Source organism: Oncorhynchus gorbuscha, linkage group LG12 (assembly GCF_021184085.1).
Source record: "Oncorhynchus gorbuscha isolate QuinsamMale2020 ecotype Even-year linkage group LG12, OgorEven_v1.0, whole genome shotgun sequence".
In the NCBI taxonomy this organism is placed as follows: Eukaryota; Metazoa; Chordata; class Actinopteri; order Salmoniformes; family Salmonidae; genus Oncorhynchus; species Oncorhynchus gorbuscha.
In genome coordinates, this window is record NC_060184.1 from 73,659,473 (window position 1) to 73,673,186 (window position 13,714).

At 44.5% G+C, this 13,714-nt stretch overlaps 1 protein-coding gene across 1 annotated transcript; it reads left to right on the plus strand.

The window, feature by feature from the left end:
• Positions 1–419: 419 nt before the first annotated feature.
• LOC123991380 (transmembrane protein 200C-like) lies at positions 420–13,421 on the plus strand. The gene is made up of 2 exons (XM_046292920.1): positions 420–1,218; positions 10,642–13,421. Exon 2 carries the CDS (start codon positions 10,684–10,686, stop codon positions 12,310–12,312), a length of 1,629 nt encoding a protein of 542 aa, XP_046148876.1. The 5' UTR covers positions 420–1,218; positions 10,642–10,683; the 3' UTR covers positions 12,313–13,421.
• Positions 13,422–13,714: the final 293 nt, after the last annotated feature.

Here is a 13,714-nt window from a genome sequence, read left to right on the forward strand (position 1 = left end):
AAAAATACTCATTACTGATACATAGCCTAACACCTCAGGTGCAATTGTTCATTCAGTAAGATACTTTCTCCACCTGCAGAGAAAATATCCACAAAAACACGTGAAATCTGCTTTAATACTTTTTGTACATATTTGCGTGTGAGATTATTGAGTGTGAGATTATGTTGGATCAAAATGTGTACTCCTCATCCCCAGAATCTGTTTGGGATTGAGAAGAGATACTATACTGTATGTACAATGCACATTTCTGTTTGGTCTTTGTTATTGGTAAGCCACTAACCTAGCCATTCTTCCCATATAAACATCCTTTTTTCATTTAACATTTTGATGGACAGTTAGACCTACCCCACTGGGCACAGACGTCAATTCAACGTCTATTCCACGTTGGTTCAACGTCATTTCATTGATTGAACCAGTGTGTGACCAGTGGGATCGGATTCAATGGCAGAACATAATTACCGTTGTATCTTGGCATAAATAAGGTGCGCAATTTATAGGTATGTTTTTTTGCAGGAATTTTGGAAGCATATGTGATGCGGCAGATATAGAAGGCTCTGGATAGATTATGTTTCTGGATAGATTATGTTTCTAAATGCGCCAGGTGCCTTGCGCATTTTAGTTGGCGTCACTAACAATAGTCCACTGGTCCTACTTCTAGCCGAAAACGTTGGAAAGGTCTCACCATACGCGCTCTGACCGCAGCACAGCACGACTGGTCTTCGCTTTCAGCGCACCTGCACATCCAACCATGGATGGGGACTTTATGTTAACGAGAGGATAGTTAAGAACACAATTATTAAAATCCTGCAAAAATTTCAGTCGATGACTGCTGTGGTGGTAGCATAGCAACAACACCCAAGAATCAGAGAAACATCAGCAATCTCACCCACTGCCTTGGAAGCTCAAAACTCTCCGTTAGAAACTCGGCGCGCTGCTCGCTGGAAAGACACTCCCTGGAGAGGAGCGCGAGTACGCCGAATAAAAGGGATACGTTTTTCACCCAGATGGAGGATGACTTGGAAAAGCTTGAGCCTCGATGAAAACTACAGCGCCTAGTGACTGTGACTGGTTGTCCTTGCTGAAGATCGCTAAACCTTTGCCAAAATGGAATTACATGGAATGAACAGAGTTTCCTTTTACGACATGAGATATCCGCGCCCAGGAATCTAAACTTTATTTTAGTGTTTAAGATGTGGTTGTTTTTGCCTGTCTTCTATGGTAAGCTTTTCGTTATAGGTGTTTTGATATGATATTGAAGAACTAGTGCTAGAATAAGAGTCTCATCTGAATTTCCTGCAATTTCACTGTGCTTGTTTATGCGTTATACTGTAGATGGCTCCTGTCACGACCGCATAAATTGAACATGATTTAATTGCTCCTGTTCTGTGGTGGTGGGGGTGGGGGTGGGGGTGGGGGTGGTGTGGTGGTGGTGGTGGTGGTGGTGGTGGTGGTGGTGGTGGTGGTGGTGGTGGTGGTGGTGATAGTAGTGGTGGTGGTGGTGATAGTAGTGGTGGTGGTGGTGGTGATAGTAGTAGTGGTGGTGGGGTTGGTGTTGGTGGTGGTGGTGGTGGAGGTGGTGGTGGTGGTGGTGGTGGTGGTGGTGGTGGTGGTGGTGGTGGTGGAGGTGGTGGTGGTGGTAGGTGGTGGTAGGTGGTGGTGGTGGTGGAGGTGGTGGTGGTGGTGGTAGGTGGTGGTGGTGGTGGAGGTGGTGGTGGTGGTAGGTGGTGGTGGTGGTGGTGGTGGTGGTGGTGGTGGTGGTGGAGGTGGTGGTGGTGGTAGGTGGTGGTGGTGGTGGTGGTGGTGGTGGTGGTGGTGGTGGTGGAGGTGGTGGTGGTGGTAGGTGGTGGTGGTAGGTGGTGGTGGTAGGTGGTGGTGGTATCTATGTATTGGACCTAATGACCCATATCAATATCTGACAATTCATACATGTCTATCAATACCTGTAATGTTATCAGATCCTTGAATAGCCTACTAAACATTCATCAACTGCACGTATGAATACTCAGTTGCCTGTCCATGGACTAGATGAATGAATCATTTCCACACGTCATGTGTTTAGATGTGGAGACAGTAAAAACACTGGCCATTGCGCATCTGTTATTATTGCATAGCCTACTCAGAAGTCGACGAGCCTAAATAACTGTCCTCGACATTTTTTATGTAGACTACTGAATAGTTTTTAGATCTTAATTCTGCTACAGTAGACATGTCTGTTCTGTGTTTAGTTTACATTTAAATTCCTATTCAGCATCAAGTGAACATCGTTTAATGGCACAATAGGTGCATTTCTCATCAGTCTGTCTCTGTGGCGTGGTCATAGATATGCCTTGCCATGGGCACCCGAGTGTTCCTCTTAACTGAAACTGTTATTATCATCATCTGTGTCTGTGTGCCTGCCTCTGTGTCTCTGTGCATGTGTGTGCCTGCCTCTGTGTCGCTCTGTGTGTGTGTGTGTGCGCGTGCGTGCGGGGGGGTGGGGGCAGTGAATGTTTAGCAGGGTTTAATGGTTCACTATACATTGTGACTGAAGGCAGTTGAAAGGTAAGAGGGGGCATTCACATAATCAGAAACCTCACTTTTGTTAACAGCAATTTGTAGATCAGTTACCAACTGAGTGTGCTAAACCAGGGGTTCTCTCCCCAAAATTGTTCTGGGACCCCTTTGATAGCAAATTCATAAAGTACCCCTCATAATTACAACACAACTCGAGTGCAATAAAAACATATATAGTTTTACTATGATGTATGCAGTGGCTGGACGAACCAAGTGTCAGACCCGGGGAAATAATATTTAAAAGGTCACCTCTTAGCATTGGAGAGAACATTTAGCAGTTTAAGCTAATATCCTTCAATTCTACACATTTTGTCATGGAGCAGAGATGGTGGTTTTTGCAGCATTAAAGCTAATATCCTTCAATTCTACACATTTTGTCATGGAGCAGAGATGGTTGTTTTTGCAGCATTAAAGCTAATATCCTTCAATTCTACACATTTTGTCATGGAGCAGAGATGGTGGTTTTTGCAGCATTAAAGCTAATATCCTTCAATTCTACACATTTTGTCATGGAGCAGAGATGGTTGTTTTTGCAGCTTTAAAGCTAATATCCTTCAATTCTATACATTTTGCGATGAGGCAGAGAGAAAACGTTGCAGTTTTTAAGCTTAAATTACAGTGCATTTAAAAAAAAACATTTTGGGGGATATCTTTGAACTATGAAAATGTATAATTGCTGGATTACAGTAATATCCCTGTGAACCTTCCAGACCCATGTTGCCCAGGGTTAACAATATAATAGTACATTGTATTCCACACTTTAAACTTATTAAACAATCCCTTTGTCAATAGTTGTTTAATCTGTTAGTAATATTCATGTAAATTATAATTTTTTATCTGGCCATGGAGCCCCTGCAGTACTTCCCCTGCACTAAACTCGTCATTATAACACTGATTATGTAATCAATTATTCAAATGTGCTTCAGTTGTCTGTTGAAATTGCCTTTTGAACATAAACAAGAATATTAGGATTATGTTTGGAAAACAGCTGACATTAAAATCTTATGATTCTATAACCTGCTAAATAGTTATAAATTGGTGCAATGTCAATGCATGGTTATCAAATGTTCTCCTAATTGTATGGTAAATAGAATTCTGATAAGATAGGCAATTGTGTTTGGTCATTGCCTTAGGGATCATAAGTAAAAGCATGTTGAACATCAGATAAACAGAAAGCAAATACACAGATAAAGAATTTGGAGAAACATGTTTCTTCCTCTTCTACAACACAGGTTGTGACACTTCACCTCCCCATCACAATGACTCCTGTAGAACCCCAGGGCATGTTTCAGCATGCTCCTGTAACAGAGGTGGTTTGGTGACCTTAGCTTTCCTTAGACCTGAAGAGTTGCTCTGGGTCAGACATTAGCTGGCAAATGTGCTTTTCTGGCACACAGGAGACCCGGGATTTGAACCACCAACAGACAAGCAGAGTCCAGGAACCGAAATGTGGAGTGTTGAGAGGTTTCTAGTCTGATGGAGCTTGATACTTCACCACTATGAGGATGGATAGAGCTTTGGACCTATTGTGACCCTGACACACGGCACCAAATGGGGAAGGATGTTCATAGAATTAGTTTGAGGGCACAGTACAGCCGTCTCTGTGTTTGTCAGAGGGGGATGAGAATTAGTTTGAGGGCACAGTACAGCCGTCTCTGTGTTTGTCAGAGGGGGATGAGAATTAGTTTGAGGGCACAGTACAGCCCTCTCTGTGTTTGTCAGAGGGGGATGAGAATTAGTTTGAGGGCACAGTACAGCCGTCTCTGTGTTTGTCAGAGGGGGATGAGAATTAGTTTGAGGGCACAGTACAGCCGTCTCTGTGTTTGTCAGAGGGGGATGAGAATTAGTTTGAGGGCACAGTACAGCCGTCTCTGTGTTTGTCAGAGGGGGATGAGAATTAGTTTGAGGGCACAGTACAGCCGTCTCTGTGTTTGTCAGAGGGGGATGAGAATTAGTTTGAGGGCACAGTACAGCCGTCTCTGTGTTTGTCAGAGGGGGATGAGAATTAGTTTGAGGGCACAGTACAGCCGTCTCTGTGTTTGTCAGAGGGGGATGAGAATTAGTTTGAGGGCACAGTACAGCCGTCTCTGTGTTTGTCAGAGGGGATGAGAATTAGTTTGAGGGCACAGTACAGCCGTCTCTGTGTTTGTCAGAGGGGGATGAGAATTAGTTTGAGGGCACAGTACAGCCGTCTCTGTGTTTGTCAGAGGGGGATGAGAATTAGTTTGAGGGCACAGTACAGTAGTCTCTGTGTTCGTCAGAGGGGGATGATACCATACTGATACATCTACTGTATCCAACTCTATTGAGGAGACATGGTAGAAAGACCAATATACTGCAGTAGAAAAGCTGAGGGCTGTCGAGGTATGTTGCTATTTATGAAGAGATGGAGGATAAGATGTGTGTTGGTGGTTATGTCTATCTGTGAAGAGGAGTTTAGAGGTGGTTATGTCTATCTGTGAAGAGGAGTTTAGAGGTGGTTATGTCTATCTGTGAAGAGGAGTTTAGAGGTGGTTATGTCTATCTGTGAAGAGGAGTTTAGAGGTGGTTATGTCTATCTGTGAAGAGGAGTTTAGAGGTGGTTATGTCTATCTGTGAAGAGGAGTTTAGAGGTGGTTATGTCTATCTGTGAAGAGGAGTTTAGAGGTGGTTATGTCTATCTGTGAAGAGGAGTTTAGAGATGGTTATGTCTATCTGTGAAGAGGAGTTTAGAGGTGGTTATGTCTATCTGTGAAGAGGAGTTTAGAGGTGTTTATAAATAGCAGACCTTAAATAAACTGTACATACTCTATATACACACACTACTGTTCAAAAGTTTGGGGTCACTTAGAAATGTCCTTTACATTTTTTTTTTAAAGCAATTTTTTGGTCCATTAAAATAACATCAAATTGATCAGAAATACCATGTAGACATTGTTAATGTTGTAAATGACTATTGTAGCTGGAAATGGCACATTTTTTAAATGGAAAATCTACATAGGCGTACAGAGGCCCATTATCAGCAACTATCACTCCTGTGTTCCAATGGCATGTTGTGTTAGCTAATCCAAGTTTATCATTTTAAAAAGACAATTGATTATTAGAAAATCCTTTTGCAATTACGTTAGCACAGCTGAAAACTGTTTTCTGATTGAAGAAGCAATAAAACTCAGCATGTGTGTGTTCGATTACAGGCTCAAAATGGCCAGAAACAAAGCACTTTCTATTTCTGAGATCATCATGTGTATGTACCATTTCTGAGATTATCATGTGTATGTACCATTTCTGAGATCATCATGTGTATGTACTATTTCACCATGCTTATGTACCAGTCCTGGGAGAACAGAGGAGAGATCAAGTTATGATGCCGGTGTTATAGAGTCATTCAAGGTTTATGATGGACAGATGTATCCAATGGTTACTACTGCCTCAGTGTGCCTCTATAGCCCTGAGAATGTGTGTGAAGCCAGGCCGCTGTACGGCAGGAATCAATGTTATCTACTCTCTTATTTTACATTAAGCATAGAATAGGTCCCGTGTGTGTGTGTGTGTGTGTGTGTGTGTGTGTGTGTGTGTGTGTGTGTGTGTGTGTGTGTGTGTGTGTGTGTGTGTGTGTGTGTGTGTGTGTGTGTGTGTGTGTGTGTGTGTGTGTGTGTGTGTGTGTGTGTGTGTGTGTGTGTGTGTGTGTGAGTGAGTGAGTGAGTGTGTGAGTGAGTGAGTGAGTGAGTGAGTGAGTGAGTGAGTGAGTGAGTGAGTGAGTGAGTGAGTGAGTGAGTGAGTGAGTGAGTGAGTGAGTGAGTGAGACACTGAGGTTACCTGTCAGCTTACAGTTCAAAGGTTAATTCATCAATCCATAAACTATCCATAAATGCCTTATCGACTTCACAGGAGGATGACAATTACAACCCTGTTATGCTTCGGTTCCATTTTGCTGTCCACAGTGCATGTCCAATTATTTCTTTGGTAAATGTACAATATATTTAATCAGGAGTCATGGGTTGTGTTGATATTTTCTTGCATGGTTCTTAATTTAACTGACATGATGTATATTTTTAGTCACACCAGTTTTAGTTTGAATTTCAATCAAACTCCCACTGCAGAAAGCACACTCCATGAAAAACACAATGCATGTAATGTCTTATTTGAAATAGGGGGTTTCAACATAAAATAAAGCCATGTTACTTTCCACAATGCAGGTTTAATTAAATCCCAGAAATAATTGGTTGACTTGTTTTGTAGCTTTTATTTAGCTCAAAGTTGGCAACTATAACTGCGTTAACAAGTATATACATAATTGATTGCTACTTCATGCTCTCTCTAAAGATTGGCCACTGCCAGTGATAATTAAAAATGGCAACTGTGGCCTGTAAAAAAGCAAATCGCTACTGGACATTCTTCTTCCTCCTGACAGAGAACCCATGTTCTTTACACCATCTAGCATCCTTCAACAAAAGAGGAGAAATACTTGTCATTTTTCTTTGACGCAGACTGCAATTCAGTTGGATACCAGAGAAGAAATATATTGCCAGGAGTAAAACTGTACTATAATTCATATAACACGGTGATCCATCAATAGCCAATGATTCTGGCCGAGACAAATCCATTTCAGCTAGCTGTGGGCGTTCATCTGGGGTTGCCTTGGATTCCACTTGGCATTTTGCAGAGGCTGCAATCCACACCCGCCCTCAATAATGCGCTTGACATTATGGTCAAGACTGAATTATCCTGTGGTATGAAATAGGATTTACTGAGGGTTATTGTGACGTGAAAGAGCAAGAACAGAAAACAACTGGTGATGTGAATGTGGTGAAGGGTTACAGTACATTAGTTAATGGATTGACACAATACCCAGCTTGATCACACTGCTTTAGCTACACCCCTAGGCACCAGGCAATAGTGGCTCACACACATACCCCCCCTACAATGAACAAAGCATGCCTTCAACCTTACTGTATATTTTCCCTATTGTAAGATGTAGGCCTATGCCTTTATGCAGTCCATTCATTAGTCTAAGTGAGAGAAATGCTCAGGCAACAACGGTTTCATTAGACCTGCAACTGGACAGTACATTTGTCATCACAAATGAAGAATTATAGCTGCAATATATAACTAAGAGGCTATTCCTGGCCAAATGTCACCGGCCAAATGTCAGCACTGTCTGTTCTCTCTCTCTCCCTGCTGATTTAGGATTGATGGATATTTACATTTTATGGCTTACCCCCCCCCCCCCTGTGTGCTCTACACTTGCAAGCTACGCATAAAACAAAATGGATTTAAATATTACTGCCATTCACCGGTAATGGCGCCAATCTGATCAAATTCACTGGACAGTTCCTTGTCCTCATCATTTGTGAGCTGTCAGTGAGTTGTGAGGGAAAAAAGCTGTTTTCCCCCCGATGCTGACATTGAAGCGATCATATGAAGCTAAATGAGCTAGCCTACACACAGCTAGCCATTTTTCATTGGACTGACCTTCTATGATCAAGGGTTAATGCAAAAAAGGCCAAGACAAACACTTGTGCCTGCCTGAAATTGTTAGCTACCAGCTAGCTTCTTCTCTCCTCCATCCACTAGTCGCTATGCTAGCTGTGTGTAGCAGTCTCAGCTGGGTGGATGCCGCGTGCAAGGGTACAGCCCTGAAAGTGCTCCTGTGGGCCCAGCAGCCATTTGGCTTGTCTCTTTGAATTATCTCTGACACCAGGTGCTTCTTTCTGCTCCGTCTGTTTGCCAGCCAGGGGAGTATTAAAAGAGGCTTAGTTTTCACCCAGGAGCTTGTTTTTTTATTAGCCCTCTAAAGAGCTGTTTCCTCTTAAGTCTTTATTATTAAGGTACACTTTACCAAATTATCATATGTCAGGGATGTGGTGTGTTTTTATTTCTCTCACTATTTTTTGTAAGATAATAATTTTATGATAGAGGATGAGCAATCAACATACTTTGTGTTGCACATGCAGGGTGTATTGCACAATTGAATGATTTATTTGTGATTGATTTATTGAACCCTTACATCTTGGTTAGTTTTTTCGTGGACTATTGATCATCAGTTACACTGAAGCCATTGTTCCAATGTCATAATTGGTAGCGATCAATAATCAGCTGTGTCTGTGAGCAGAGGGAAGTGGGTATGTAACACATTGGGGAAGTGTTGAACTTACTCCTCAGCCGGAAGTGTCCCCACTTGTGCCAGCATATAGCTAGCTTTTCGCATGGCGCCGACTGGTGAGATGCTTCAGGAGGGCGGTCACCTGTGCTAGCAAGGCAGATGTCCTGGGTTTGAGCCTCGTGTGAGCCGAATCAGGAGGAAGCGGTACTCGCTAAGCAAGCAGCGCAACATCCTTAAGAGTGGTGCCGTGGTCGGGATATACAGTTGCACTCAGCTCAACGCTGGGGATCGCTGTTGAGTAAATATGAGGCTACTGGCTGTTTCACGCCATGAGAGAGTCACTCGCTCCAGCTGGTTACTGCACTGCGCACCAATCTCCATGCATCTCAATTAACATTTGTGGTCAAGATTTAAATCTTGGACTATGTATCAATAAGCCCTCCTGGGGTGGTAGAGGTGCCAGTGTTATGTGTTATGGAGAATCATGCTTCGACTGGCTCTTCCGAGTAGTCAGAGAGCAGAGAGAATCTTTTTAACGACTCCCACAGAGGGTAAAGCTCTTTGTATCAAAGTGTATCAGACTCACATCCAGGTCAGATGGGCTAGGTCTGCCGAGACAGCAGCAGCCATGTCTGAGTGTCCTCTCCTCTCTCACTCCTCTCTGGTTTAGGCGAGGAGATCTGTAGTCACCTTCTTCAATGGAGAGCTGCTTGGCTGCTTCAAGGTGGTGCATTAGCTCGCCGTATGTGTACCATCATCACTCATTGCACAATAACATCAATAGAATCTCAATCTTGTAACACAACACTCTTTAGACCACCTTTACAGGCACATTGCTGGTCACTGGATGCTTTTACTAATCAAGGGGATTTTCCTCCTCTCATTGTTTAGGTATTGGCATTGTTTTTGGTATCGCTATTGATAGTGACGATATACCTAGTTCAAAGTTTTAAAACTTGTCCGGCCCAATGGGGCGGCAGGTAGCCTAGTGGTTAGAGTGTTGGACCAGTAACCGAAAGGTTGCTGGATTGAATCCCCGAGCTGACAAGGTAATAATCTGTCGTTCTGCCCCTGAACAAGGCAGTTAACCCATTGTTCCCCCGGTAGGCCATCATTGTAAATAAGAATTTGTTCTGACTTGCCTAGTTAAAGGTTAAATAGAAATAATCATTCAACACCAGGAGTCCCCCAAGGTTTAGTCTCAAATCCATTCCTGATGTGCTGTGCATAGCAAGAGCCAGCAAGTACACTACACACACTGTGAAGACTTTTAAGGGACAGTCTTCTTCCTGTATTCAGTGTTTTCTATAGGGTGATCATGATTCTCTATGCAGCTTAGTAACGGCGTTTCTGCTCTCTCGCCCCTTACATTAGAAAGAGGAGTGGTGTGGCAGTGTTGGATGGCCAGTTGTTTTCATTCTTCACAGTCCGCTAGGCTTTAAGATGTGTGTATTTATATCCCCTGTTGATCTTAGAACAGTGTATTGTGAAGCCACAGAATGTCTACCTCTGCCCGCTCTGCCATGCCGCCTTGTCATTTTGGTGCATTCACCCCAGAGCGTGTGTGTGTGCGTGTCCAGACTTGTGTGTGCACATGCATTTCTGTTACTCTGTTCCCTGTGCTGTGGCAGATATGTCATCACTCCCACACATCTTGAGCTGTCACCCAGTGAGCAAGTGCCTCTGGGAAACAGGCTTCACTTTGCATTGATTCTTATTGTTTCCCTCCTCCTTCATCCTGAAAGAGCAGAACTTAGCATATTTCACTGGGATGATCTAAATTAGTCAGAGCACAGCAGAGGTGTAGCTCTATTCAACTGAATAAGACTGGCAAATTCAGCAGTGCATTAACTATTATGGACTGTTTGAGTATCATGATCGATATTGTTAATCTAGAGCTATTATCAAACCTTTCCTCTTTCTCTCCCTGCCTATCTCTCACTCTTCCCCTCCTCTCTTCCTCCCCCTTTATCTCTCCTCCTCCACCTCTCTCTCTCTGGCCTCAGGATGAGTGAGTGAGCTGTCCGTCCATCCGTTGCATCCCAACCATGATCGCCACCGGAGGCCTGCTGCGGATCAACAGGAGGCAGGACTCACTGCGCTCCAAGAGCCGCGCCGAGAACAAGCGCAAGAGGAAAGCCAAGAAGAAGCAGAAGAACGAGGTGGTGGTGGTCAAGGGCAAGCTGAATCTATGCTCCATCTCGGGGGTAGTGGCGGCCATTGGGATTCTGATCCTACTGGTGGGCATTTCCATGGCCATACTGGGCTACTGGCCTAGGGAGAGCCCACTATACCCTGAACCGCGCCATACCCAAAGGATTTACGACAAGAAGGAAGAGTCAAGGCTGACAGGCAACTGGACAAACAACGCAAAGGTCGGATTTCACATGGATAGGGATTTGGTCAGTAACAATCGTTCCAACGGCACAGGTTTAGAGCAGCCCCCTATGGGCTTCCTGGCCGAGTTCTTGGATAATTACCTGTACTCAGACAAGCTGAAGGTGTTCGGGCCCCTCATCATGGGCATTGGCATCTTTCTGTTCATCTGCGCCAACGCGGTGCTGCACGAGAACCGCGACAAGAAGACCAAAGTCATCAACCTGAGGGACATCTACTCCACAGTCATCGACATCCACAGCTTGCGGACTAAGGAGAACACGCCGCTCAATGGCTTTGTGAATTATGTGCAGTCCAAAGGGGTGGAAGGGAACCCTAGTGCTGCGTATACCGCCGCCCTGCTGGCCAAAGGAACCTGGCCCTCAGGGGGCTCGCCGGATGAGGGCAGTCGGGGCCCCTCCAGATGCCACTCCCTGACCAGGTCAAGGGTCTCGTCACTCGAGAGGCAGACGTTCACCGACACAGTCTACACTATCTCCAGACACAGCGGGGCCGGCCAGCAGAGCAGCCCTATTCCCATCCCCAAACAGTGGGAGACCAAGACAATAGTGGCCTCCTCGGTCAACACCTTCACTCTCCCCATGACCAAACCCAACCACCGGGCCAACCAGCACCAGCGCAGGCCCTCGGCCAAAGCAGAGGCACGCAGGAGCAGGGCCGCGCTGTGCGACTCTGGGGAAGAAGACGATGAGGCTCGGGTGGGTTACGTAGTTCCAGAAACCACCACTCAGGCCAAGGTAGAGACTTTGCAGACGGCCATGTTCTTGCCTCAAGACTCGGTAGAAGTATACAAGAGCAGTGGTAGCCTCCAGGGGGCGCCGCAGGGCTCCCAGGTGCAGCTACTCCCCTCTTCCCCCACCGGACACAGAGTGACAGGCTCCCACCTGTCCCTCAGCGCACTGACGGAATACTCCAGGTCCATCGACCTGGGCATCACTCCATCCACCCCCACCGATTGGAAAGTGGAACGTTCTCGGCGACTCAGCTGCCCTCGCCTAGAAGTACTGGGAGGCAGTGGGTACATCAAACTGGGCAACCTAGGGGGGGAGTCATTTGAGTCAAGGGAGTCATGTGAGATGACTGCCTTCAGCCAAGTGACCTCAGAGGAGGCTCTGGCTAAGTGTCAGAGGGAAGGAGGAGAAGCCAATGAACAGGAGATCAGTTCTGGGGAACCACAGGACAGGGGCTCAAGGCGATACTCAAACAAAGATAAACTTTTTATGATCTCTCAGTCAGACTCCGTTTTGGATGATGAGGAGGTGGAGAGCACAGACATATGATTGGACGATTGCTGATTAGATAATTGCTGATTGGTGGATTACTGAATGGTGTAATGAGTTTACTTGAACAAAATGAACACGGGATAACTGGCAGGGTGTTGGTCAAAGACACCTGACAACAGGCTCAAGCAATTATGACTATTACAACAAACTGTATAGGATCTGAAATCTAGAGTATCTTGCTGGTCATTGCAAATGCAATTATCGATACGTGACCAAAAAACCGAACATGGTCTTTGGTGGGCTATGAAAGTGAAGACTGTGTGTGAGTAGTATTTTGTCAAGCGTTTGTTTGTGTAGGTCGGAAGCATCGCGCCCAACAGAATGAGTTTCACAGCAAAAAGATAACATTAACCAAAAAGGGCCCGTTTTTAAATGGTGACTGTACAGATACTGTACCATCCACTTGATGTAATAGTTTATATAATGTGTAGAAATATAATTGTGGCTGTTCCACCCACTGTCACTACTGATACTGTAGTAGTATATTGATTGAGAGTTGCTGTCTCAACAGCATGTATTTTATACTGCAATGTCCTTACACAGTTTTTGTCAGTTGCCAGAGGAAGGTTTGAATTCAAACTTGAATAGCAATACATAATTGACCATCTCTGTTTGCTTGTGGGTAATCACAGTGTTGGCATATTTGCCAGTCTCTTAAAATTCTCTGAACAAGACATGTTATTGTTTAGTTTTTTAGAACAGTTTTGACTTGCTTGTTAAGGAATCTATATCTTTGCCATCGCTATTTCCTGAGGGAAACTGAGAACCACACACTGACTAGCACAATTCACAGCGCAATACTTGTATCTCGGTACAAGTAGCATAACTACCTTACCACAAGTAACCATCCATGTAGAAAACAAATATCAAATCAATGTTATCCTGTGCAAAAGCAGCTGGGTTGTTTTTGTAGTTGATTGTTGTTCAATGACAAACCTGCAGTATGTATTGTAGTCCAATTGTTGCTGGTTACCATGGTCAAGTCAAACATCCCATGGTCGTCCTATGGGTCAATCAGTCTTCAAATAAACATACGAAGCTGCCTCATTATCTGTATCATCTGTAATTAGTGACCTCCTGACATTCTGTCAATCAAGTTATCAACCCAAAGGTGTGAGAAGACAGTCTCCAAAGAAGAGAGAGAGAGAGAGAGAGAGAGAGAGAGAGAGAGAGAGAGAGAGAGAGAGAGAGAGAGAGAGAGAGAGAGAGAGAGAGAGAGAGAGAGAGAGAGAGAGAGAGAGAGAGAGAGAGATAGATGATGCATGAAAGGGAGTAGAGTGTAAGTGAAACCCATTTGGTATAGAGTTCTGGTTCTTGGGAATCGGGAGAGCGAGGTTTCCATCTGTTTATGGGGAGAAGGAGCTTAATATAGACAGAAAAAAGGCAGTGTGTATTCCAT